This window comes from Petromyzon marinus, unplaced genomic scaffold (genome assembly GCF_048934315.1).
Source record: "Petromyzon marinus isolate PM22_M1 ecotype Great Lakes invasive population unplaced genomic scaffold, UKy_Petmar_22M1.pri1.0 PM_G_Scaffold_99, whole genome shotgun sequence".
Taxonomy (NCBI): domain Eukaryota; kingdom Metazoa; phylum Chordata; class Hyperoartia; order Petromyzontiformes; family Petromyzontidae; genus Petromyzon; species Petromyzon marinus.
In genome coordinates this window covers 345,385-369,902 of record NW_027423056.1, presented here as the reverse complement: position 1 = coordinate 369,902, position 24,518 = coordinate 345,385, and the positions used below count along the sequence as shown (strand labels likewise).

Below are 24,518 nucleotides of genomic sequence, written 5' to 3'. Positions count from 1 at the left end.
CTGTATGTAAGTGTATGTAAGTGTCTGTATGTAAGTGTCTGTATGTAAGTGTCTCAGTGTCTGTATGTAAGTGTATGTAAGTTTCTGTATGTAAGTGTCTATTTAAGTGTTTCAGTGTCTGTATGTAAGTGTCTGTATGTAAGTGTCTGTATGTAACTGTCTGTATGTAAGTGTCTGTATATAAGTGTCTGTATGTAAGTGTCTGTATGTAAGTGTTTGTATGTAAGTGTCTCAGTATCTGTATGTAAATGTCTTTATGTAAGTGTCTGTATGTAAGTGTCTCAGTGTCTGTTTGTGTCAGTATGTAAGTGTCTGTATGTAAGTGTCTGTATGTAAGTGTCTATGTAAGTGTCTCAGTGTCTGTATGTAAGTGTCTGTATGTAAGTGTCTGTATGTAAGTGTCTTAGTGTCTGTATGTAATTGTCCGTATGTAAGTGTCTTTATGTAAGAGTCTGTATGTAAGTGTCTGTATGTAATGTCGTCTGTCTGTGTGTGTGTGTGTACGCTTAAGGTACACACACACACACAGACAGACGACATTGCCTGGGACTTGACACCTGTCAAGCACGCCGATTATTCACCGGCGTTTTATATCTTTAACCCGTCGATGCCATGTGTTTAAATAAACTCTACTTCCCTGGTGTCTACTTCCTTAACTCGGATAACCCTGTAGGGCAGTGGCTCTTCACAACCTGAGGGTGCGAGATTCCCTTTCTGGGGGGGTACGAGACACGGCCAGATTTGTTTTCTTTAGAAGGTGAAAAAACAAAACGCAAATTTAGCGTGGATACGTTAGTACAACTACTTTGTTTCATCAACCCCTGTGTATTTATTGTGGCCTTACGTCCCACAGGGGGTGCAGAGGAGTTGCTGTGTACAGTAAAACCTTGGATTGCGAGTAACTTGGCCTGCGAGTGTTTGGCGAGACGGGCTACATTTGTAAATAAATATTAACTTGATAAACGAGCGAGGTTCTCGCAATACGCGCAGCGCACGTGTAGACACGCTTTGTACTGCCGGGCGTCACGTGATCACAACTGATGTACCGAGTGCTCTGATTATACGCGAGTGCTTTGGATTACAAAACACGTTTCCGGAACGAATCGAGCTCGCGATCCCACGGTTTCTACCGTATCGACGTTGTACGACGTTGTTAACGGCTGAGAGCCACAAGGGGTGGCAGGCTGCGGTCAAGGTGAAGAGACACCGCTCTCGGGGGAAGGACGGCCGGGGGTTGAAACGATAAAAGGGAGAGAGGGCGAAGGGGGAGGAGGAGGGGAACGCCTAAATGCGCCCGAATGAGCGAGCTGAAAAATAACGCTCCAACATTTACCTCTCCTGAGACAGCTCTGATTCCAGGACGTTCACCGCGTTCAAGGCGTCTCTGAGGTCATTCTCCAAGACGCGCTCTTTTGCTTTCGCTCCGTTGAGTTCGCTCTGGAAGGTAAACGACGCCCCAAGATGCGGCGCCGGGCGACGCGAATTGCCACATTTGTGCGCGCAAAAAAGAGCATCCGCAGCGACGACAATTGACGCAATTCTAACACGCGTTTGCAAACGATAACGCTCACAGGGAAGTGTTGCGCGGGTTATTATTTTACCCGTAGATTTAAGAAACGTTCGAAATACCTTGCTTTCGTTTTTCAGCGTTTCCATGGCGGCTATCCGCTGTTCCATTTGACAGACGGCTTCTTGGAGTGAAGCTCTCTCTCGTTTGAACGCGTCTAAGGATTCCTTCACGCAAGACACGACACGAGACCAACACTTCCTACGATACCCCAAGATGTGTTTATTGCACCACGGTGGGCGTAAGCTCTCGGATGCCGTAGCGATAGGTTTTACCCTTTTAACTGGCACCAAAAACTGACACCTTTATTCAAGGCATCATGTCTGCAATAACCGCAACACAAGCAGTCAAAATGCAAGCAAAAAAGAGACAACTCTGATAATGATATTGGCACTGTCCTTGAATTTGATTGGTCCACACCCGAGACGGCTTTTCTTAGAGCCTAGTCTCCACTGGTGTTGGACCAGAAGACGCCAAAAGGCGTACAACTCAAAAACAGCGCACTATCAAGTATTGAGGGCTCGGGGTGAGAATTTACATTATGAGACCTCCTTTGCCAGTAACAAGATATAGGAATAGGTTTTTACCCTTTTAACTGGCACCAAAAACTGACACCTTTATTCAAGGCATCATGTCTGCAATAACCGCAACACAAGCAGTCAAAATGCAAGCAAAAAGACAACTCTGATAACGATATTGGCACTGTCCTTGAATTTGATTGGTCCACACCCGAGACGGCTTTTCTTAGAGCCTAGTCTCCACTGGTGTTGGACCAGAAGACGCCAAAAGGCGTACAACTCAAAAACAGCGCACTATCAGAGTATTGAGGGCTCGGGGTGAGCATTTACATTATGAGACCTCCTTTGCCAGTAACAAGATATAGGAATAGGTTTTTACCCTTTTAACTGGCACAAAAAACTCAAATTCAAGGACAGTGCCATTATTATTATCAGAGTTGTCTCTTTTGTTTGCATTTTGACTGCTTGTGTTGTGGTTATTGCAGACATGATGCCTTGAATAAAGGTGTCAGTTTTTCGTGCCAGTTTAAAAGGGTAGAACCTATTACTATATCTTGTTACTGGCAAAGGAGGTCTCATAATGTAAATGCTCTCGGATGCCGTCTGAACGTTCCCTTTCTCTCCCCCCTCCCCCCCCCCACGTGCTCCCCGAGCCTCTCAGGAGCTCAACGTGAAACGCCTTGCCAAGCAAAACAAAAAATATTGGGACGCGACCCAAACGCCGTTGCGAGCACAGCGACGGAGACCGACGCAGTGGCCGGCGTTCCGTGTTTGATAAAATCGAAAAGCACCGTTAGACCTCCTTTGCCAGTGCCAAAATATAATAATATAATAGGGGTTTTCCCCCTTTTTTCTGGCAACAAAACTGAAACCTTTTTATACAAGGATTCATGTCGCTGCATCGACCACAATACCTGCAGTCAAAACGCAAACAAAAAAACCTACTATGATAATATATATGTGGCATTGTCCTTGAAACTGATTGGTCCACACCTAGGGACGGCTTTCTTTTGAGCCTCGACCCAATTGGTGCTAGACCACATGACGCCAAAAGGCGTCACACAGCTCAAAGACAATGCACTATCCAGGTAATGAGGGCTCGGGGTGAGCATCTACATCATTGGACCTCCTTTGCCAGTGCCAAAATATAATAATAGAGGGGTTTTCCCCCTTTTTTTGGCAACAAAACTGAAACCTTTTTTTACGAGGAGTCACGTCGCTGCATTGACCACAATATACCTGCAGTCAAAATTCAAACAAAAAACCTACTATGATAATATATGTGGCATTGTCCTTGAAACTGATTGGTCCACGCCAAAAGGCGTCACACAGCTCAAAGACAATGTACGCCTTTTGGCGTCATCTTGTCGAGCACCAATTGGGTCGAGGCTCAAAAGAAAGCCGTCCCTTGGTGTGGACCAATCAGTTTCAAGGACAATGCCACATATATATTATCATAGTAGGTTTTTTGTTTGCATTTTGACTGCAGGTATTGTGGTTATTGCAGTGACGTGAATCCTCGTAAAAAGGTTTCAGTTTTATTGCCAGAAAAAAGGGGAAAAACCCTATTATTATAAATCGAAAAGCGATTGTGTTTTCTTTTGGGGAACAAAGTGCGAGCCCCAATACGGCAACGCTGCATAGCTTGCTCAAGCAGGTGACTTCGCTGGCGGAAAACAATCCCAACGCAATTGAACCATTTCAGAGAAGTGGGGCGGGTGGGAAGATAAATCGAAATCATTTAATGTAGCTGCTACAAAGCTTTGGAACCATCTAGCATCGTCTCTTAGCACCTTCACTCTGTCATCTCTGTCCTCACCTAAACCGACTGTTAAGATCACAAAAGTTTCAAATGTGAATGTAAATAGTACAATCTAATTGATTTATTTTAAAAATGTGAACCTGTGTAATTGTTCAAATAGAATGATTTGCTGAGCCACCATTGACAAAGAGCTTTTTTGGCTCATTGGGCTTTACTTGGCTAATGAACTTGTGAACTACAATCGCGACGTTGAACGTCGTCCGCTCTTCTGGCTGATATTGCGATAGACGACATTGAAATGTGCTCACCAGCGTTTCGCGATGTTTCATGTCGTTATTGTCGCTTGCAATCTTCAAATTACCTAAAAATATTAATCGAGTGATAATATTAATTAAGGATTACCAATAAACGTTGGACAACGATGAAAATATATTAAACAGACGTTAACAATGTACACTCCTGATAGAGGTCAAATGTCACACGTGCGATAAATAATTAACACTCGCAATGGTCACTGACACTCTCAAAACGTTGCCTACCTATTTCTGTATTTTTTTCACGAATATTTCTTTCAAGCCTGCTACGAATCTCAGCTTCTTCGCTGCGCCTGATAAAAAAAAAACATAACAAGACATCTGCCTCATTTAATTGTTAAAAAAAATGTCATACGCAACGCAGTACACAATCAATGCAAGACGAAAATCGTCCCCGTGTAGCCTTAACAGACTGTTGGGTCAAGTGCTGCTCGTGAGCATCATTGTTAAGGCCGGCACGGTACACGAGGGGGTGGGTGGCCAGCACCACGCCCGGCCGCCTTTGTCTCCCCAGTGGCAATGTTCACACACCGCACCAGGGTACTCATTTGAGGCCGAGTTGAGTGGAGGCCCGGGACCGGTTCGGATAATCGTCACGCGGACGTTGTGTTCGTGATGTGCGGCAGAAGCCAGATTAAACGATGCAGAAAACTGCATCGGTAAACAAACTGTACTCTATTATTGGTTCTTTCGGTAAAGTCACCACGTAGAAGGGAAACAATAAAATAATAAAAATATAAAACGATAAAATTCTCACGTGTGAAAACCACATATCAAGAAAATTTTCTTGCAGTGGTTTTCACACCTGACGATGATTGCTTGCGTTGCAGTCGAAACGTCGTGAGAATTTAATTGTTTTATATTTTTATTATTTTAGTGTTTCCCTTCTACGTGGTGACTTTACCGAAAGAACCAAGAATATAAATCGCTGCAGTCACGAAAGCTTTAAATAAAAATTTAAACTGTACTGTATTTGTTTTGCTTTACAGATACAACAACAGTCAGAGATGTTCTACGCAATGCAGCGCCTTCTCCTTAGTAGCTCCCAACGTCTGAAATTCACAAACTTGAAAACTCGCTAATAACTTAATTGGGGGAAACACGAAGCAACTGTCGCCCCCTACTGCAAAATAATTGCAGACCCAGCGCATCGTGGCTGCTTCTCCCTCTCCCCCCTCCTCCGTTCCGAACAATGATGGACTCGTCCGTCTGAACAAAGCTCGTCGCTTTCCGTGGTGCTAACGTTGAAACAAGGAAAAAATAAACCGGCATGCTAATCCCTCACACTAACATTCTGCCTTTAACATCCTGCTAATCCAACACATTAACACAGCTATTTCAATGCTAAATTATTCTGTTGATATGTAAACTCGGACTTTAACACCCTGCTAATCCAACACATTAACACAGCTACTTCAATGCTAAATCCTTCTGTTGATATGTAAACTCTGACTTTAACATAGCTACTTCCGTGACCAGTCACATGCTGATCCCTCACACTAACATCATGCTAATCTCCCAGTTACATTCTAATTTGTTGACTTTAACATCCTGCTAATCCAACACATTAACACAGCTACATCAATGCTAAATCCTTATGTTGATATGTAAACTCGGACTTTAACATAGCTACTTCCGTGACCAGTCACATGCTGATCCCTCACGTTAACATTCTGCTAATCTCCCAGTTACATGCTAATTCCTCACATCAACATCATGCTAATCTCCCAGTTACATGCTAATTCCTCACATTAACATCCTGCTAATCTCCCAGTTACATGCTAATTCCTCACATCAACATCATGCTAATCCAACACATTAACTTAGCTACTTCAATGCTAAATCCTTCTGTTGATATGTAAACTCTGACTTTAACATAGCTACTTCCGTGACCAGTCACATGCTGATCCCTCACACTAACATCATGCTAATCTCCCAGTTACATGCTAATTTCTGACTTTAACATCCTGCTAATCCAACACATTAACACAGCTACATCAATGCTAAATCCTTATGTTGATATGTAAACTCGGACTTTAACATAGCTACTTCCGTGACCAGTCACATGCTGATCCCTCACGTTAACATTCTGCTAATCTCCCAGTTACATGCTAATTCCTCACATCAACATCATGCTAATCTCCCAGTTACATGCTAATTCCTCACATTAACATCCTGCTAATCTCCCAGTTACATGCTAATTCCTCACATCAACATCATGCTAATCTCCCAGTTACATGCTAATTCCTCACATTAACATCATGCTAATCCAACACATTAACTTAGCTACTTCAATGCTAAATCCTTCTGTTGATATGTAAACTCCTAAGTCAAGGGGCTCTGCTCCTCCCACCCAGCTTAAAAGACGCTGCCAAGCTTAGCAGTGTTCACTCGAGCGCCGTCTTCCCGACAGTTCTGTTTCTTCACCTGAGGAAGGCTACTTGTGTTGTGGCCGAAACGTCGTGAGAATTTTATTTTGTTTTATTTTTATTATTTTATTTCCATTCTACGTGGTGGTGACTTTACCGAAAGAACCAAGAATATGAATCCCTGCAGTCACGAAAGCTTTAAATGGAAATTTAAACTGTACTGTATTTGTTTTGCTTTACAGATACCACAACAGTCAGAGATGTTCTACGCAATGCAGCGCCTTCTCCTTAGTAGCTCCCAACGTCTGAAATTCACAAACTTGAAAACTCGCTAATAACTTAATTGGGGGAAACACGAAGCAATTGTCGCCCCCTACTGCAAAACAATTGCAGACCCCCTTCTAAACGTGAACACTGCGGGGCAGTGTCCTTCACTGCAAGGCCGGCGGGCCACGAGCGGCCCCTGGTGGCCTCTTGTGCGGCCCCTGACAATACCCAGATCTGAAATCACCTCCCCATCGTCGTCGTCGTCGTCGTCCTCGTGTGCTGCTGTCAAACCCAGCAGTGTTAAAACGTGTGGCGGCCCTCACGCTGTACCGTGTCTTATCGGCGGACGTGCCCCACCCCCCCCGACCCGCCCTCGCCCTCCGCCACCTCTGAAAATGAGTGAAGAACACCACCGTGGTGCTTTCCTGCGTCAACCAGCGTAGTACGTGACAATAGCGACGCAACGATAATTAACATCTTCTTTGGTTCTTTCGGTAAAGTCACCATCACGTAGATTGAGAATAAAATAATAAATTGATAAAATGACACGATAAAATTCTCACATTTCGGGCCACGACACAAGCGGCCTTCATCAGGTGAAGGGACGAGAATGTCTGGAGGACAGCGCTGGAGCGCTGAGGCAGTCTCGTCCCTTCACCTGATGAAGGCCGCTTGTGTTGTGGCCGAAACGTCGTGAGAATTTTATCGTGTTATTAAATTTTATTAATTTATTATTTAATACAATTAATCCTTGCAGTCACGAACGCTTTAAATCGATGATTAATGTCTCGGCACGCGCCACGTTCCGTGTTGTAAAAGTTCACCACTTGCCTCTGGCTGGCTGCTGCTGTCAACTCTTCGTTTGCCTTCTCCAGGTTTTGCACAATCACGTTCAGGTCCCGACGTTCGTGCTGCAGCTTGTCGCACGACAGCCGCTGCCCCGCGGTGCTTGCGGTGAACTCTCGCTCCTTCTCCGCAAAACTTCTCTCCGCGTTTTGCATCCCAGCCTGCATTCAGACCGTACGATGATGAAATCGATGAGGCGGGTGACCCGCTGCATTTGTTCAGATACAGTTAAAAAAGCTTGAGACTTTTCCAAAAAGGCTAAGAGAAAACCATTCCTTATTCTTGATTCTTTCGGTAAAGTCGCCACGTAGAAGGGAAACTATAAAATGATTAAAATATCAAACAATTAAATTCTCACGACGTTTCGACGGCAACACAAGCAATCATCATCAGGTGTGAAAACCACAGCAAGAACATTTGGAATAAGTGGCGGTGAAAAATGTTTCTTGCTGTGGTGTTCACACCTGATGATGATTGCTTGAGTTGCCGTCGAAACGTCGTGAGAATTTTATTGTTGTATATTTTTATTATTTTATTGTTTCCTTTCTACGTGGCGACTTTACCCGAAAGAACCAAGAATATGAATCCCTGCAGTGACAAAAGCTTTAAATCAAAAAGAAAACCATTCCGTTAAAAATATCCAGTTAAGGAATGCAGACAATATTAGCGATGTAATAAATATGAACGGATACATATTCTTAGCTCTTTCAGTAAAGTCACGTTGAAGGGAAACAATAAAAATAATAAAATATATATATAACAATAAAAATTCTCACGACGTTTCGACCATAACACAAACGGTCATCATCAGGTGTGTCGGTTTGCATTAATGTATTTATTTTTAAAACACCATTTAAACACCGTTTAAAAATAAATTAATTAATGCAAACCGACACACCTGATGACGACCGTTTGTGTTATGGTCGAAACGTCGTGAGAATTTTTATTGTTTTAAATATATTTTATTATTTTGTTTCCCTTCAACGTGGTGACTTTACCGAAAGAGCTAAGAATATGAATCGCTGCAGTCACGAAAGCTTTAAATAAAAAAAATGAACGGATAGGTCACCTGCAGCGTGCTTTCAATTTCCCGACGGCGATTTACTTCGAGTTTCAGGGTACCACTTTCTTTCTGCATTTGCTCAAGCCGTGCTTGAAAGTTGCCTGTTAATTCACGCAAAACAAATGAAATCGGGATCGACTTTCACGGTCGGGACGTGCAGACATTTGCCCACCGCGCACACGCACAAACACATCCGGGCTCGTTGGCAATAAAAAGCGGGCAACTTGAAGTGTGCTCTCACGCTCTGTTTCTTCGAGTCGAGCGCAGCTTTCAATGGAATCTTGCAGCTTTTGCGAGGCCATTTTGAGCTCTTCATTTTTTAACTCCAACAGCTCGGACATTTCTTTGGCCTAAGAGCGAAAAGACGGAACTCTCTGTTTGCTAACTACTGAACGACAAAGATAATAATACGACTTTACGCACGGATCTATGAAATGACCTACTGCTGGGCAAGGCGAGTTTTCTGGTTTGAAAGTCATCATTGAAGTCAGATAAGTTGTGTTTACCAGACTGAAATGAACTTGAGAAATCAAGACAAAGAGGTCGAAATGTGCAGATCCCATATATTTCGTTGAACAAATGCGTTTAGGGCACTGAATACGTTCTAAAGTGGAAATAATTCACATTTTAAGCATTATATTGTTATACAGACGTTTGTAAATTGTAAAAGCAATGTATGAACACTGTACACAATGGCAATAGTAGGCGTTAAAGGCAATAGTTTGGGATAGGAACATTAATATATCAGTTTTTATTTGAAGGTGATCTTGATCTTCAAAGGATATTTTATGATTGAGACAGGCATGCCTTTAGGAGCTGCATTTCTTACATTTGAAATCAACAAAAATTAATGAGCCTGAATTATAACAGACCCTTGGGGTTTGAGCTATATATATACACACTGGTTTGTAAAAGGTAATGCATGGTCATTTAATCCAATTTTTTTTTTATCCCAACATGCATTTAAAATGTGAGCAAAAGCGATCAGCTCGTGGATTCGCCCGAACCTGGCTTTCTTTAATCGTCAACTTGTTTACAAAGTCCCACCGCGCTCTTTCCATTTCTTCCACAGCTGCTTCCACTGCGTACGACACACGCGTCATGCATTTAAAATGTGAGCAAAAGCGATGAGCTCATGAATTCGCGCGAACCTGGCTTTCTTTAATCGTCAACTTGTTTACAAAGTCCCACCGCGCTCTCCCCGTCGCTTCCACGGCTGCTTCCACTGCGTACGACACACGCGCGTCGCACGTTCGACAAAGTGGCTGAGCGCGTCAATATTCATCCAGTAAAAACCACAACGGTCATTGATCATCATCGACAGTGCTCTGCGTATCACTGAGCAGCCGTGCATTGCGTCACCCGGCACGAGACTCACCTTTGCACAACGCAATATTCTTGTCATTTTGAGACTTTAAATTCAATTCGCTGAAAGTCACCGCAAACGTCTTTAAGAGAGGATGACAGCGGGGATCCAGCATTAATGTTAAATGTGCACGTGCGTACGTTTATACCGTTACACGTTTCTCAAGAAATACAATTAAATGAAAACAAAATTTAAAAAGCATCACACATTTTACCTTCAGTTCTGCTTTCAGCGACGAATGAACAGCTTCCACTTCTTCTTGTTCTGTTTCAGCTGCCATTATCACCGTGCGGACGTGACCCACGTGAGTCAACGACAAGCAAGTTTAATCACTAAACGTGTTACACCGTCAACGTCCATTATCACCGTACGCACGTGACCCACGTGAGTCAACGACAATCAAGTTTAATCACTAAACGTGTTACACCGTCAATGTCATTATCACCGTACGCATGTGACCCACGTGAGTCAACGACAATCAAGTTTAATCACTAAACGTGTTACACCGTCAACGTCCATTATCACCGTACGCACGTGACCCACGTGAGTCAACGACAAGCAAGTTTAATCACTAAACGTGTAACACCGGCAACGTCCAATGGTCGGCGAATGTTGAGAATGTACCTCTGGTTAATGTTTGTTGCACTGAAGAGGACTGGCCCTTCAGATCGTCACACATCTGCCTGGTGGCACGGATCCTTACGGACACGGGCACATTGCAAGGACGGCGGGTCAGAAAACCTTCGTAGGAACGTATCCGCCATTTTAAGGCAAAGCGCATTGCAGATGAAGATATTCTTGGTTCTTTCGGTGAAGTCACGTAGAAGGGAAACAACAAAATAAAAACTCACCGTGATTTTGTTGTTTTCTGTGACTTTACAGAAAGAACCAAAGAACGTGAATTCCTGCAGTCGCGAAAGTTTTTAAAATGAAAATGCAGAGAGGATGTTGGTGTCATCAACAAGTCGCTCGTTTGTTCTGCCGGCGTGACCTCTGACCTCCACCCAGTAGTCCACTCAGGGGCGGAGCAACAGGGGGGGATGGGGGGGGTCAGCCCCCCCCCCTGAAAATTTGGGGAAGTCGGCAATCGGGATAACCGGATATCCGGCTGCTGCAAAATGCCGCAGGCTGCCACCTTGTGATGCCACCTTGTGTGCTGCCCTGCAGGCTGTCACCTTGTGCTGCCCTGCAGGCTGCCACCTCGTGTGCTGCCCTGCAGGCTACCACCTTGTGTGCTGCCCTGCAGGCTACCACCCCGTGTGCTGCCCTGCAGGCTACCACCTTGTGATGTCACCTTGTGCTGCCCTGCAGACTGCCACCTTGTGCTGCTGCCCTGCCAGCTGCCACCTTGTGATGTCACCTTGTGTGCTGCCACCTCGTGCTGCCCTGTAGGCTGCCACCTTGTGCTGCCCTGCAGGCTGCCACCTTGTGTGCTGCCCTGCAGGCTGTCACCTTGTGCTGCCCTGCAGGCTACCACCTTGTGCTGCCACCTTGTGATGTCACCTTGTGATGTCACCTCGTGCTGCCCTGCAGGCTGCCACCTTGTGTGCTGCCCTGCAGGCTGCCACCTTGCGTGCTGCCCTGCAGGCTGCTTGAGCGGCAGCCTTGCGAACTTATCGAACTTACTGGCCACGTCGGCGGCTCCGACCTATTAATAAACTCCGCAGCTCAAATCCAATAATTAGTTTTATACATTTGTGGTGCCCATTGGAAAACACAAACACACTGAGATATCTCAGAATGTTGAAGTCAGCAACCCCCCCAAAGTCAAAATCCTGGCTCCTCGCCCCTGAGTCCACTGGACATCTCTAAAATCTACCGGACATTTGTTACAAAAAAAAGAGCTTCATTGCTCTTCGGGTTTCTCCAGTAAGCTTAGGAACCTAAACAGAGGACAAAGATGAAATTCGAGGGAAATGAATAACTTCTTACTTCTCCATTAAATCTCCTTTGATGTCAATCACGTCTTGAAGTTGCGCGCTGAGGTGTACATTTTCAAGCTGAAAGGAAACACGACACACACACTTCGCTGAGGTGACGCATACCGCTTCAACACAGTTGTCTGATAATTGTTATCTGACACACAGCACTGATAATAACGTTCGGGTTTCATAAAGCATCGTCAATCATGCAGACAAAGCGATCGCTGAGGAACCACAGACACGAATCTTATTGCTGTCCAGTTGAAGCTACAAACAGATTAGAAGTACCTTTAAATTATTGTCTTGGCAAACCAAGTGTTTCTCTATTTTAGTTAACAATGACGAATGATGAGTGGACACAATTACCAATCATAATGATGACTATGGGGAATCCACAAAAACAACCTAATCGTGATTATAACCAGACGAAATTAATGAGTCTGAAACAATATGCAAATGTAGCAACGTTATTTGAGATGCCACTGCATCTCCCATTGAGCACGGTTGGCTACGTACGGTGTGAAAGAAGTTCAACATACACACACGTAGCACGGTTGGCTACGTACTGTGTGAAAGATGTTCAACATACACACACATAGCACGGTTGGCTACGTACGGTGTGAAAGAAGTTCAACAAACACACACACAGCACGGTTGGCTACGTACGGTGTGAAAGATGTTCCACATACACACACGTAGCACGGTTGGCTACGTACGGTGTGAAAGATGTTCAACATACACACACACATAGCACGGTTGGCTACGTACGGTGTGAAAGAAGTTCAACATACACACACGTAGCACGGTTGGCTACGTACGGTGTGAAAGAAGTTCAACATACACACACATAGCACAGGTGGCTACGTACGGTGTGAAAGAAGTTCAACAAACACACACATAGCACGGTTGGCTACGTACGGTGTGAAAGAAGTTCAACATACACACACACGTAGCACGGTTGGCTACGTACGGTGTGAAAGAAGTTCAACATACACACACGTAGCACGGTTGGCTACGTACGGTGTGAAAGATGTTCAACATACACACACATAGCACGGTTGGCTACGTACGGTGTGAAAGAAGTTCAACATACACACACACACATAGCACGGTTGACTACGTACGGTGTGAAAGAAGTTCAACATACACACACATAGCACGGTTGGCTACGTACGGTGTGAAAGATGTTCAACATACACACACGTAGCACGGTTGGCTACGTACGGTGTGAAAGAAGTTCAACATACACACACGTAGCATGGTTGGCTACGCACGGTGTGAAAGATGTTCAACATACACACACGTAGCACGGTTGGCTACGTACGGTGTGAAAGATGTTCAATATACACACACAGCACGGTTGGCTACGTACGGTGTGAAAGAAGTTCAACATACACACAGTGCACTGAGGAAAACCAAACCTGATCATTGGCTACGTGTCTACGTCAAAAGATTGATGAAGTTTACCGATTAGCTGACAATAAATGTTTGGGTTTGGAGAAATGAGGAGCCACTCACACCAACATTGAATGAAAGCGTTTCACTGCTTTAGTCGACAAGACTAAGAGATTTATTTTTGGTTCTTTCGGTAAAGTCACCACGTAGAAGGGAAACAATAAAGTAATAAAAATATAAAACAATATAATTCTCACGACGTTTCGACGGCAACACAAGCAATCATCGTCAGGTGTGAAAACCACAGCAAGAAAATTTTAAAAAAGTGGCGGTGACATTTTTTTCTTGCGGTGGTTTTCACACCTGATGATGATCGCTTGCGTTGCAGTCAAAACGTCGTGAGAATTTTATTGTTTTAAATTTTTATTATTTTATTTTTTCCCTTCTACGTGGCGACTTTACCGAAAGAATCAAGAAGAAGACGAAGAAGAGATTTGAAGTTTACGTCACTGCAGGAATCCATAATCTTTGGTTCATTCGGTAAAGTCACCACCACGTAGAAGGGAAACAATAAAATAATAAAAAATATCAAACAATAAAAGTCTCATGACGTTTCGACTGCAACACAAGCAATCATCATCAGGTGTGAAAACCACAGCAAGAATTTTTTTTTAAAGAGCGGCGGTGAAAATTGTTTTCTTGCTGTGGTTTTCACACCTGACGATGATCGCTTGCGTTGCAGTCGAAACGTCATGATAATTTGATCGTTTTAAATTTTTATTATTTTATTGATTCCCTTCTACGTGGCGGTGACTTTACCGAAAGAACCAAGAATATGAATCCCTGCAGTCACGAAATATTTAAATAAAAATTTAATAAGACTAAGAGATTTGAAGTTTTTCGTCACCGCAGGAATCCACAGTCTTTGCTTTCATTCAAGTAAAGTCGCGTAGCGCGTATAAAAATACAACACAAAATAATAAATCAAATCACGACGTTTCCATCGCGACACCACAGGCGGCGGTCGTCCTCAGGCGAAAATAAAAATTAAACCTCTTGCTGCTGCTGCTGTTGTTGTTGTTGTTGTGACAGGACTCTCTCGCTGGTTCAGCAGTTCCACTGCAGGGATTACTTTTTTTACCGCCCTAGGACAAAGCGCTTGAGGTGTTGCGATCGAAACGTCGTGGACATTTTATCATCTTTATACCTACCACGTGACTTTACCGAAGTAACCAAAGATTAAAGGCCAAGAGAATGACCGCGCGCAATGCACAAATACTCCGCGGAAACTCGACAAGTCGTCGGCCCGCAAACCAACTCAGCCATTCGCTTGTTTCTCTAAATAGCAGTAACACTAAATCACTCATATTACGGGAATACAAACGCTTTATTTTTTTAAACGCAGCTACGAGGTTTTTTTTTAGGGGGGGCGCATTTAGACCCGAGGGTTAAGGTCGTTTTTCCTCACCTAATTTTTAAATATCACGAGTTTAATTTAATAATAATAATGACGTACATTGTAATTACTCTCCGGATCAGCCTGCATCACAACCCCGCGACCACCCGGAGGAGCATGGAGGACCACCGGTGGTACGGGGGAGGGAGGGAGGGTGACCACACTGTGAGAAGCACTGCTTTAGAGAAATAAGACCACTTACTGCTGCTGCTGTTGCCCACCTGTGTTACTCACAGCCCTGAGGACCACCCGGAGGAGCGTGGTGGACCACCGGTGATACCGGGGGTAAGTGACCACACTGAGAAGCACTGCTTTAGAGAAATGAGACCACTTACTGCTGCTGCTACCCACCTGTGTTTGTCGAGTTGATTTCTGCAGAGCGTCGGCCGTCTCCTGGGCCATTCTGACAGCTTCCTCCTTTTTGCTGAGCTCAGAGTGAACTCTGACCTTCCACATGTTCAACTTGTTCATTTCACAGCGCAAAGAATTGTACGTCCTTGACACGTGATCTTTATTCTGCGAAGAAAAAAAAACAACCAAACACAACACACGGCATGAGGAGCGTGTGTCAGCAGCTTCCCAAGCCGTAGTGTCGTGAACACATCAAGATTTTCCGCTGCCCGATGACCGATCATTCGCGATAAACGTTCTTGGGTTGGCTCGCGTAAGTGTGTGTCGTTACCCTCCACCACCCGACCCAGCCAGTGAGGTTTGTCACGTAAACAAAACGCGCCAGTGAATTACTACTTCGGCCCACCGGTGTGTCGGAGAGTAAATCCACAACATTTACACATTCATACTTTACGCGATATAACCCAAAAAACATTTATTATACGAATATAATTGGTCGTGAAAGCCTACGTGTTGAACTGATTATTATTACTCCATTTCAACCGAAAACTCGATCAAGTCATGTACAAGCACAAATACACGGTTTTTTTATTTTTTAAATTAACTTTCCCTTAAAACGTCTTTGCCAAGTGCTATGAACGTAAAAATGTTTAAGGCGCAGATCTGAAATTGTTTGATCGTAATCACTGCTGGCAAAAGGGCCTCCACTAGAGGGCGCTCAGTAGAGGCTGAACTCTTCCACGCTGTTCAAGACGTCTTGGAAGAGAAACCCTCACTAGGGGCTGAACTCTTCCACACTGGGGAGACGTCTTGGTAGAGAAACCCTCACTAGGGGCTGAACTCTTCCACGCTGTTCAAGACGTCTTGGAAGAGAAACCCTCCCTAGGGGCTGAACTCTTCCACGCTGGGGAGACGTCTTGGTAGAGAAACCCTCACTAGGGGCTGAACTCTTCCACGCTGTTCAAGACGTCTTGGAAGAGAAACCCTCCCTAGGGGCTGAACTCTTCCACGCTGGGGAGACGTCTTGGTAGAGAAACCCTCACTAGGGGCTGAACTCTTCCACGCTGTTCAAGACGTCTTGGAAGTGAAACCCTCACTAGGGGCTGAACTCTTCCACGCTGTTCAAGACGTCTTGGTAGAGAAACCCTCACTAGGGGCTGAACTCTTCCACGCTGTTCAAGACGTCTTGGAAGAGAAACCCTCACTAAGGGCTGAACTCTTCCACGCAGTTCAAGACGTCTTCGTAGAGAAACCCTCACTAGGGGCTGAACTCTTCCACGCTGTTCTAGACGTCTTAAAGGAAGAGAAACCCTCACTAGGGGCTGAACTCTTCCACGCTGTTCAAGACGTCTTGGTTAGAGAAACCCTCACTAGGGGCTGAACTCTTCCATGCTGTTCAAGACGTCTTGGTAGAGAAACCCTCACTAGGGGCTGAACTCTTCCACGCTGTTCAAGACGTCTTGGAAGAGAAACCCTCACTAGGGGCTGAACTCTTCCACGCTGTTCAAGACGTCTTGGTAGAGAAACCCTCACTAGGGGCTGAACTCTTCCACGCTGGGGAGACGTCTTGGAAGAGAAACCCTCACTAGGGGCTGAACTCTTCCACGCTGTTCAAGACGTCTTGGAAGAGAAACCCTCACTAGGGGCTGAACTCTTCCACGCTGTTCAAGACGTTTTGGTAGAGAAACCCTCACTAGGGGCTGAACTCTTCCACGCTGTTCAAGACGTCTTGGTAGAGGAACCCTCACTAGGGGCTGAACTCTTCCACGCTGTTCAAGACGTCTTGGTAGAGAAACCCTCACTAGGGGCTGAACTCTTCCACGCTGTTCAAGACATCTTGGTAGAGAAACCCTCACTAGGGGCTGAACTCTTCCACGCTGTTCAAGACGTCGTGGAAGAGAAACCCTCACTAAGGGCTAAACTCTTCCACGCTGTTCAAGACGTCTTGGAAGAGAAACCCTCACTAGGGGCTGAACTCTTCCACGCTGTTCAAGACGTCTTGGAAGAGAAACCCTCACTAGGGGCTGAACTCTTCCACGCTGTTCAAGACGTCTTGGTAGAGGAACCCTCACTAGGGGCTGAACTCTTCCACGCCGTTCAAGACGTCTTGGTAGAGAAACCCTCACTAGGGGCTGAGCTCTTCCACGCTGTTCAAGACGTCTTGGAAGTGAAACCCTCACTAGGGGCTGAACTCTTCCACGCCGTTCAAGACGTCTTGGTAGAGGAACCCTCACTAGGGGCTGAACTCTTCCACGCTGTTCAAGACGTCTTGGTAGAGAAACCCTCACTAGGGGCTGAACTCTTCCACGCTGTTCAAGACATCTTGGAAGAGAAACCCTCACTAGGGGCTGAACTCTTCCACGCTGTTCAAGACGTCTTGGAAGAGAAACCCTCACTAGGGGCTGAACTCTTCCACGCTGTTCAAGACCTCTTGGTAGAGAAACCCTCACTAGGGGCTGAACTCTTCCACGCTGTTCAAGACGTCTTGGTAGAGGAACCCTCACTAGTGGCTGAACTCTTCCACGCTGTTCAAGACGTCTTGGTAGAGGAACCCTCACTAGGGGCTGAACTCTTCCACGCTGTTCAAGACGTCTTGGAAGAGAAACCCTCACTAGGGGCTGAACTCTTCCACGCTGTTCAAGATGTCTTGGTAGAGAAACCCTCACTAGAGACTGAACTCTTCCACGCTGTTCAAGATGTCTTGGTAGAGAAGCCCTCACTAGGGGCTGAACTCTTCCACGCTGTTCAAGACGTCTTGGAAGAGAAACCCTCACTAGGGGCTGAACTCTTCCACGCTGTTCAAGACGTCTTCGTAGAGAAACCCTCACTAGGGGCTGAACTCTTCCACGCTGTTCAAGACGTCTTGGAAGAGAAACCCTCACTAGGGGCTGAACTCTTCCACGCTGTTCAAGACGTCTTAAAGGAAGAGAAACCCTCACTAGGGGCTGAACTCTTCCACGCTGTTCAAGACGTCTTGGTAGAGGAACCCTCACTAGGGGCTGAACTCTTCCACGCCGTTCAAGACGTCTTGGTAGAGAAACCCTCACTAGGGGCTGAACTCTTCCACGCTGTTCAAGACGCCTTGGAAGTGAAACCCTCACTAGGGGCTGAACTCTTCCACGCCGTTCAAGACGTCTTGGTAGAGGAACCCTCACTAGGGGCTGAACTCTTCCACGCTGTTCAAGACGTCTTGGTAGAGAAACCTTCACTAGGGGCTGAACCCTTCCACGCTGTTCAAGACATCTTGGAAGAGAAACCCTCACTAGGGGCTGAACTCTTCCACGCTGTTCAAGACGTCTTTGAAGAGAAACCCTCACTAGGGGCTGAACTCTTCCACGCTGTTCAAGACGTCTTGGTAGAGAAACCCTCACTAGGGGCTGAACTCTTCCACGCTGTTCAAGACGTCTTGGTAGAGGAACCCTCACTAGGGGCTGAACTCTTCCACGCTGTTCAAGACGTCTTGGAAGAGAAACCCTCACTAGGGGCTGAACTCTTCCACGCTGTTCAAGATGTCTTGGTAGAGAAACCCTCACTAGGGGCTGAACTCTTCCACGCTGTTCAAGACGTCTTGGAAGAGAAACCCTCACTAGGGGCTGAACTCTTCCACGCTGTTCAAGACGTCTTAAAAGAAGAGAAACCCTCACTAGGGGCTGAACTCTTCCACGCTGTTCAAGACGTCTTGGTAGAGGAACCCTCACTAGGGGCTGAACTCTTCCACGCCGTTCAAGACGTCTTGGTAGAGAAACCCTCACTAGGGGCTGAACTCTTCCACGCTGTTCAAGACGTCTTGGAAGTGAAACCCTCACTAGGGGCTGAACTCTTCCACGCCGTTCAAGACGTCTTGGTAGAGGAACCCTCACTAGGGGCTGAACTCTTCCACGCTGTTCAAGACGTCTTGGTAGAGAAACCCTCACTAGGGGATGAACTCTTCCACGCTGTTCAAGACATCTTGGAAGAGAAACCCTCACTAGGGGCTAAACTCTTCCACGCTGTTCAAGACGTCGTGGAAGAGAAACCCTCACTAAGGGCTAAACTCTTCCACGCTGTTCAAGACGTCTTGGAAGAGAAACCCTCACTAGGGGCTGAACTCTTCCACGCTGTTCAAGACGTCTTGGAAGAGAAACCCTCACTAGGGGCTGAACTCTTCCACGCTGTTCAAGACGTCTTGGTAGAGGAACCCTCACTAGGGGCTGAACTCTTCCACGCCGTTCAAGACGTCTTGGTAGAGAAACCCTCACTAGGGGCTGAACTCTTCCACGCTGTTCAAGACGTCTTGGAAGTGAAACCCTCACTAGGGGCTGAACTCTTCCACGCCGTTCAAGACGTCTTGGTAGAGGAACCCTCACTAGGGGCTGAACTCTTCCACGCTGTTCAAGACGTCTTGGTAGAGAAACCCTCACTAGGGGCTGAACTCTTCCACGCTGTTCAAGACATCTTGGAAGAGAAACCCTCACTAGGGGCTGAACTCTTCCACGCTGTTCAAGACGTCTTGGAAGAGAAACCCTCACTAGGGGCTGAACTCTTCCACGCTGTTCAAGACCTCTTGGTAGAGAAACCCTCACTAGGGGCTGAACTCTTCCACGCTGTTCAAGACGTCTTGGTAGAGGAACCCTCACTAGTGGCTGAACTCTTCCACGCTGTTCAAGACGTCTTGGTAGAGGAACCCTCACTAGGGGCTGAACTCTTCCACGCTGTTCAAGACGTCTTGGAAGAGAAACCCTCACTAGGGGCTGAACTCTTCCACGCTGTTCAGGATGTCTTGGTAGAGAAACCCTCACTAGAGACTGAACTCTTCCACGCTGTTCAAGATGTCTTGGTAGAGAAGCCCTCACTAGGGGCTGAACTCTTCCACGCTGTTCAAGACGTCTTGGAAGAGAAACCCTCACTAGGGGCTGAACTCTTCCACGCTGTTCAAGACGTCTTCGTAGAGAAACCCTCACTAGGGGCTGAACTCTTCCACGCTGTTCAAGACGTCTTGGAAGAGAAACCCTCACTAGGGGCTGAACTCTTCCACGCTGTTCAAGACGTCTTAAAGGAAGAGAAACCCTCACTAGGGGCTGAACTCTTCCACGCTGTTCAAGACGTCTTGGTAGAGGAACCCTCACTAGGGGCTGAACTCTTCCACGCCGTTCAAGACGTCTTGGTAGAGAAACCCTCACTAGGGGCTGAACTCTTCCACGCTGTTCAAGACGCCTTGGAAGTGAAAGCCTCACTAGGGGCTGAACTCTTCCACGCCGTTCAAGACGTCTTGGTAGAGGAACCCTCACTAGGGGCTGAACTCTTCCACGCTGTTCAAGACGTCTTGGTAGAGAAACCTTCACTAGGGGCTGAACTCTTCCACGCTGTTCAAGACATCTTGGAAGAGAAACCCTCACTAGGGGCTGAACTCTTCCACGCTGTTCAAGACGTCTTGGAAGAGAAACCCTCACTAGGGGCTGAACTCTTCCACGCTGTTCAAGACGTCTTGGTAGAGAAACCCTCACTAGGGGCTGAACTCTTCCACGCTGTTCAAGACGTCTTGGTAGAGGAACCCTCACTAGGGGCTGAACTCTTCCACGCTGTTCAAGACGTCTTGGAAGAGAAACCCTCACTAGGGGCTGAACTCTTCCACGCTGTTCAAGATGTCTTGGTAGAGAAACCCTCACTAGGGGCTGAACTCTTCCACGCTGTTCAAGACGTCTTGGAAGAGAAACCCTCACTAGGGGCTGAACTCTTCCACGCTGTTCAAGACGTTTTAAAGGAAGAGAAACCCTCACTAGGGGCTGAACTCTTCCACGCTGTTCAAGACGTCTTGGTAGAGGAACCCTCACTAGGGGCTGAACTCTTCCACGCCGTTCAAGACGTCTTGGTAGAGAAACCCTCACTAGGGGCTGAACTCTTCCACGCTGTTCAAGACGTCTTGGAAGTGAAACCCTCACTAGGGGCTGAACTCTTCCACGCCGTTCAAGACGTCTTGGTAGAGGAACCCTCACTAGGGGCTGAACTCTTCCACGCTGTTCAAGACGTCTTGGTAGAGAAACCCTCACTAGGGGATGAACTCTTCCACGCTGTTCAAGACATCTTGGAAGAGAAACCCTCACTAGGGGCTGAACTCTTCCACGCTGTTCAAGACGTCTTGGAAGAGAAACCCTCACTAGGGGCTGAACTCTTCCACGCTGTTCAAGACGTCTTGGAAGAGAAACCCTCACTAGGGGCTGAACTCTTCCACGCTGTTCAAGATGTCTTGGAAGAGAAACCCTCACTAGAGACTGAACTCTTCCACGCTGTTCAAGATGTCTTGGTAGAGAAGCCCTCACTAGGGGCTGAACTCTTCCACGCTGTTCAAGACGTCTTGGTAAAGACACCCTCACTAGGGGCTGAACTCTTCCACGCTGTTCAAGACGTCTTGGTAGAGAAACCCTCACTAGGGGCTGAACTCCTCCACGCTGGGGAGACGTCTTGGAAGTGATGGTAGTACCCACACTTTACCCCACCACATGCGGCCTGCCATTCAACTGCGGTGTACCAATATATACTGCAGAGTGGACAGAGGTGGGACATTGTAGACACGTGCCTATTAAACCTGGCACGCCTGGACATCACGACCTTGTGGACCGCAAGTCCAGCGTGCTGAACCATTGCGCACCGTGGCAGCAGCCCCAAGCTTCGTGAAACTAAATAAATTTTCACTTGAAGCTTTCACGACTGCAGTGATTCACATTCTCGGTTCTTTCGGTAAAGTCACCGCCACGTAGAAAGGGAAACAATAAAATTATCACGACGTTTCGACTGCAACACAAGCAGCGATCATCGTCAGGTGTGAAAACCACAGCAAGAAAATTTGAAAAAAGTTTTTTTTAAACGTCAGTACCACGGAGAGCGATTTGGCAGCTTGTTCAGATGTTTGAAACGTCGCGAGAATTTTATTGTTTTATATTTTTATTATTGTATCGTTTCCCTTCTACGTGGTGACTTTACCGAAAGAACCGAGAATATGAAACTAGATGAATCGGTATTTTCTTAGAATGACCGTATTATTAATGTGAAATAACGATGCACATCTGTGGACACGTTTCAATGTGATCAGCGAGTCATCTTGCCTCTTGCCCATCAAGCGGCAGCGGCGGCGGCGGTGGCGTGCTCTGCCGAGGTTGATGCTGCTCAGTGATGTTTGCTTGAGCTGCGAACAAAAATTGTGCACAATTAAGTTAAAGTACATCCTAGATTTAAAGCTTTCGTGACTGCTAGGATCCATACTCTTTGGTTCTATTGGTTCTATTGGGTTTATTTTCACCTACGTGACTTTACCCAATAGAACCAAAGAGTATTAAAGTACATCGTTCATAATAGCACCGCACGAGATGTACATTGGTACACGTTGACACACGTATCGCTTTTTAGAACTTTCCAACTGAGGTTTAGTGCTCAGCTCAGTCGGGGTGTCTGTCGGCAATGAGAGGTTATGATGAGCATCATAAATATGAATAAATCTTCAGTAAAATTGCGTTCTGATATAAAGTGCTTGACCTGTAGAAAAATCGGCGAACTGACCAAAAGTTTTTTCCCAAAAAAACTTTGGAGACAAAAGCCAGCATTAAAGGAACCCATCAACTAAACGAAACTAAACTTATTTTACCACGTAAGAGCCCGCTCGGATACGTAGCTCTTGTTCAGAAGCGACCTGGCCACAGTTGATAAGCTCAACAAAGTGGTTCATCACCACGTGTCAATGTATATCAGCCGCATTACTCTTAAACGTCACGTTTTTCTAAATGCGCGGGGAAACAACGCAGGGCATGGAGCAACATCAACACCGCCGTGGGGAGAACGCGCAAACTTTCAAACGCACGGGCGTCAGGGGTCGGGATCGAACCCATGCCCCTCCTGCGTACCGGGCGAGGTAGTTAACATCTCCTAGCCACCGTGATGATGATGATGATGAGAGAGAGACACGCAAACTCCAAATACACAGCAACAGGCGTCAGGGTTGGGATCGAACCCACGACCCTCCTGCGTACCGGGCGAGGTAGTTAACATCTCCTAGCCACCGTGATGATGATGATGAGAGAGAGACACGCAAACTCCAAATACACAGCAACAGGCGTCAGGGGTCGGGATCGAACCCACGACCTCCTGCGTACCGGGCGAGGTAGTTAACGTCTCCTAGCCACCGTGATGATGATGATGAGAGAGAGACACGCAAACTCCAAATACACAGCAACAGGCGTCAGGGGTCGGGATCGAACCCACGACCCTCCTGCGTACCAGGCGAGGTAGTTAACGTCTCCTAGCCAACGCGGTCCACCTGCCCTAGGCACGCACACCTAGGCCGAGCCGCTTTTCATCGCGGCGTGACGGACGTACCGCCTCTTGCGTTCCTGGGGCAAGCGCTGCCTAACCATCGTTATCGTCAATGACTAAGCAGAGCACCGCACCGTACTTCTGACGTCAAACGCCGGTTGAAAAGCGCAAGCGGAATTCGTGCTCGGCGATCAATGTGGACATCGGAGGATTGAGATCGTTTTAAGTAAAATAAGCGGCGCGATTGGTTTACAGATTGGAGCCAGGCGATACACGGGGCCATGATCTACAGCTGAAAGGAATACCTTGACCTTGGCGGTGTCACTTGACCATGACCAAGTTGACTGACCTTGCAATAGCATCCTGTGCTTGACCTTGTTGAACCTGTCCAGTTTCACCACGACCCACTTGACCTTGTCCAAGTTGACCCCAAGCGTGACCCAATGGCTCCTGGACTTGGCCCAGTGGACAATGAGATTGCCTTGGCTGACTCAGGCCCTGATTAGGTTGACCTCGGCCTTGCCCCAGCAGACCATGGGCGTGCCCTGACAGTCCCTGGCCCTGCTCGGGTTGACGCTGACCCTGTTTTGGCTGAGTCTGACCTCGGCCCAATTGGGGTTTTTTTTTCCCGTCGTGATATTGGCTCTGCCCTGGCTGATTGTGGCCTTGAATTGCCACTCCGTCGCCTTCCCCCGGCTGACCCTGCCCTTTATTACCCCAACCTTGAGTCGATGGCCCCTGCCCTGGCTGATTGTGGCCTTGAATTGCCACTCCGTCGCCTTCCCCCGGCTGACCCTGCCCTTTATTACCCCAACCTTGAATCGAAGGCCCCTGCCCTGGCTGATTGTGGCCTTGAATTGCCACTCCGTCGCCTTCCCCCGGCTGACCCTGCCCTTTATTACCCCAACCTTGAACCGATGGCCCCTGGATTTGCCCACCAGATTGACCTTCACCTTGTCCCATCTGACACCACCCGTGACCCAACATCACCTGGAATGGCCCCGTTTGACCGCGACCTTGCCCTAGCTGACTCTGGCCATGG

The 24,518-nt window shown here is 46.7% G+C and overlaps 1 protein-coding gene across 1 annotated transcript; it reads right to left on the bottom strand.

The window, feature by feature from the left end:
• Positions 1–727: 727 nt before the first annotated feature.
• On the bottom strand, positions 728–23,962 carry LOC142922478 (uncharacterized). The gene is made up of 15 exons (XM_076063293.1): positions 23,826–23,962; positions 22,276–22,355; positions 15,197–15,361; positions 12,005–12,072; positions 10,697–10,770; positions 10,287–10,345; positions 10,085–10,154; positions 9,714–9,787; positions 8,948–9,056; positions 8,713–8,807; positions 7,629–7,804; positions 4,387–4,454; positions 4,156–4,208; positions 1,630–1,734; positions 728–1,437 (listed from the first exon to the last, which is right to left on the bottom strand). Exons 1-15 carry the CDS (start codon positions 23,836–23,838, stop codon positions 1,330–1,332), a joined length of 1,317 nt encoding a protein of 438 aa, XP_075919408.1. The 5' UTR covers positions 23,839–23,962; the 3' UTR covers positions 728–1,329.
• Positions 23,963–24,518: the final 556 nt, after the last annotated feature.

Bases quoted from the DNA above. Each gene is read 5' to 3' on its own strand.
- LOC142922478 (XM_076063293.1), bottom strand. The intron at 7,805-8,712 runs GTGACCTATCCG...GTCTGAATGCAG, and splicing joins AAATTGAAAGCACGCTGCAG to GCTGGGATGCAAAACGCGGA. The intron at 1,438-1,629 runs GTATTTCGAACG...TTTACCTTCCAG, and splicing joins CGCTGAAAAACGAAAGCAAG to AGCGAACTCAACGGAGCGAA.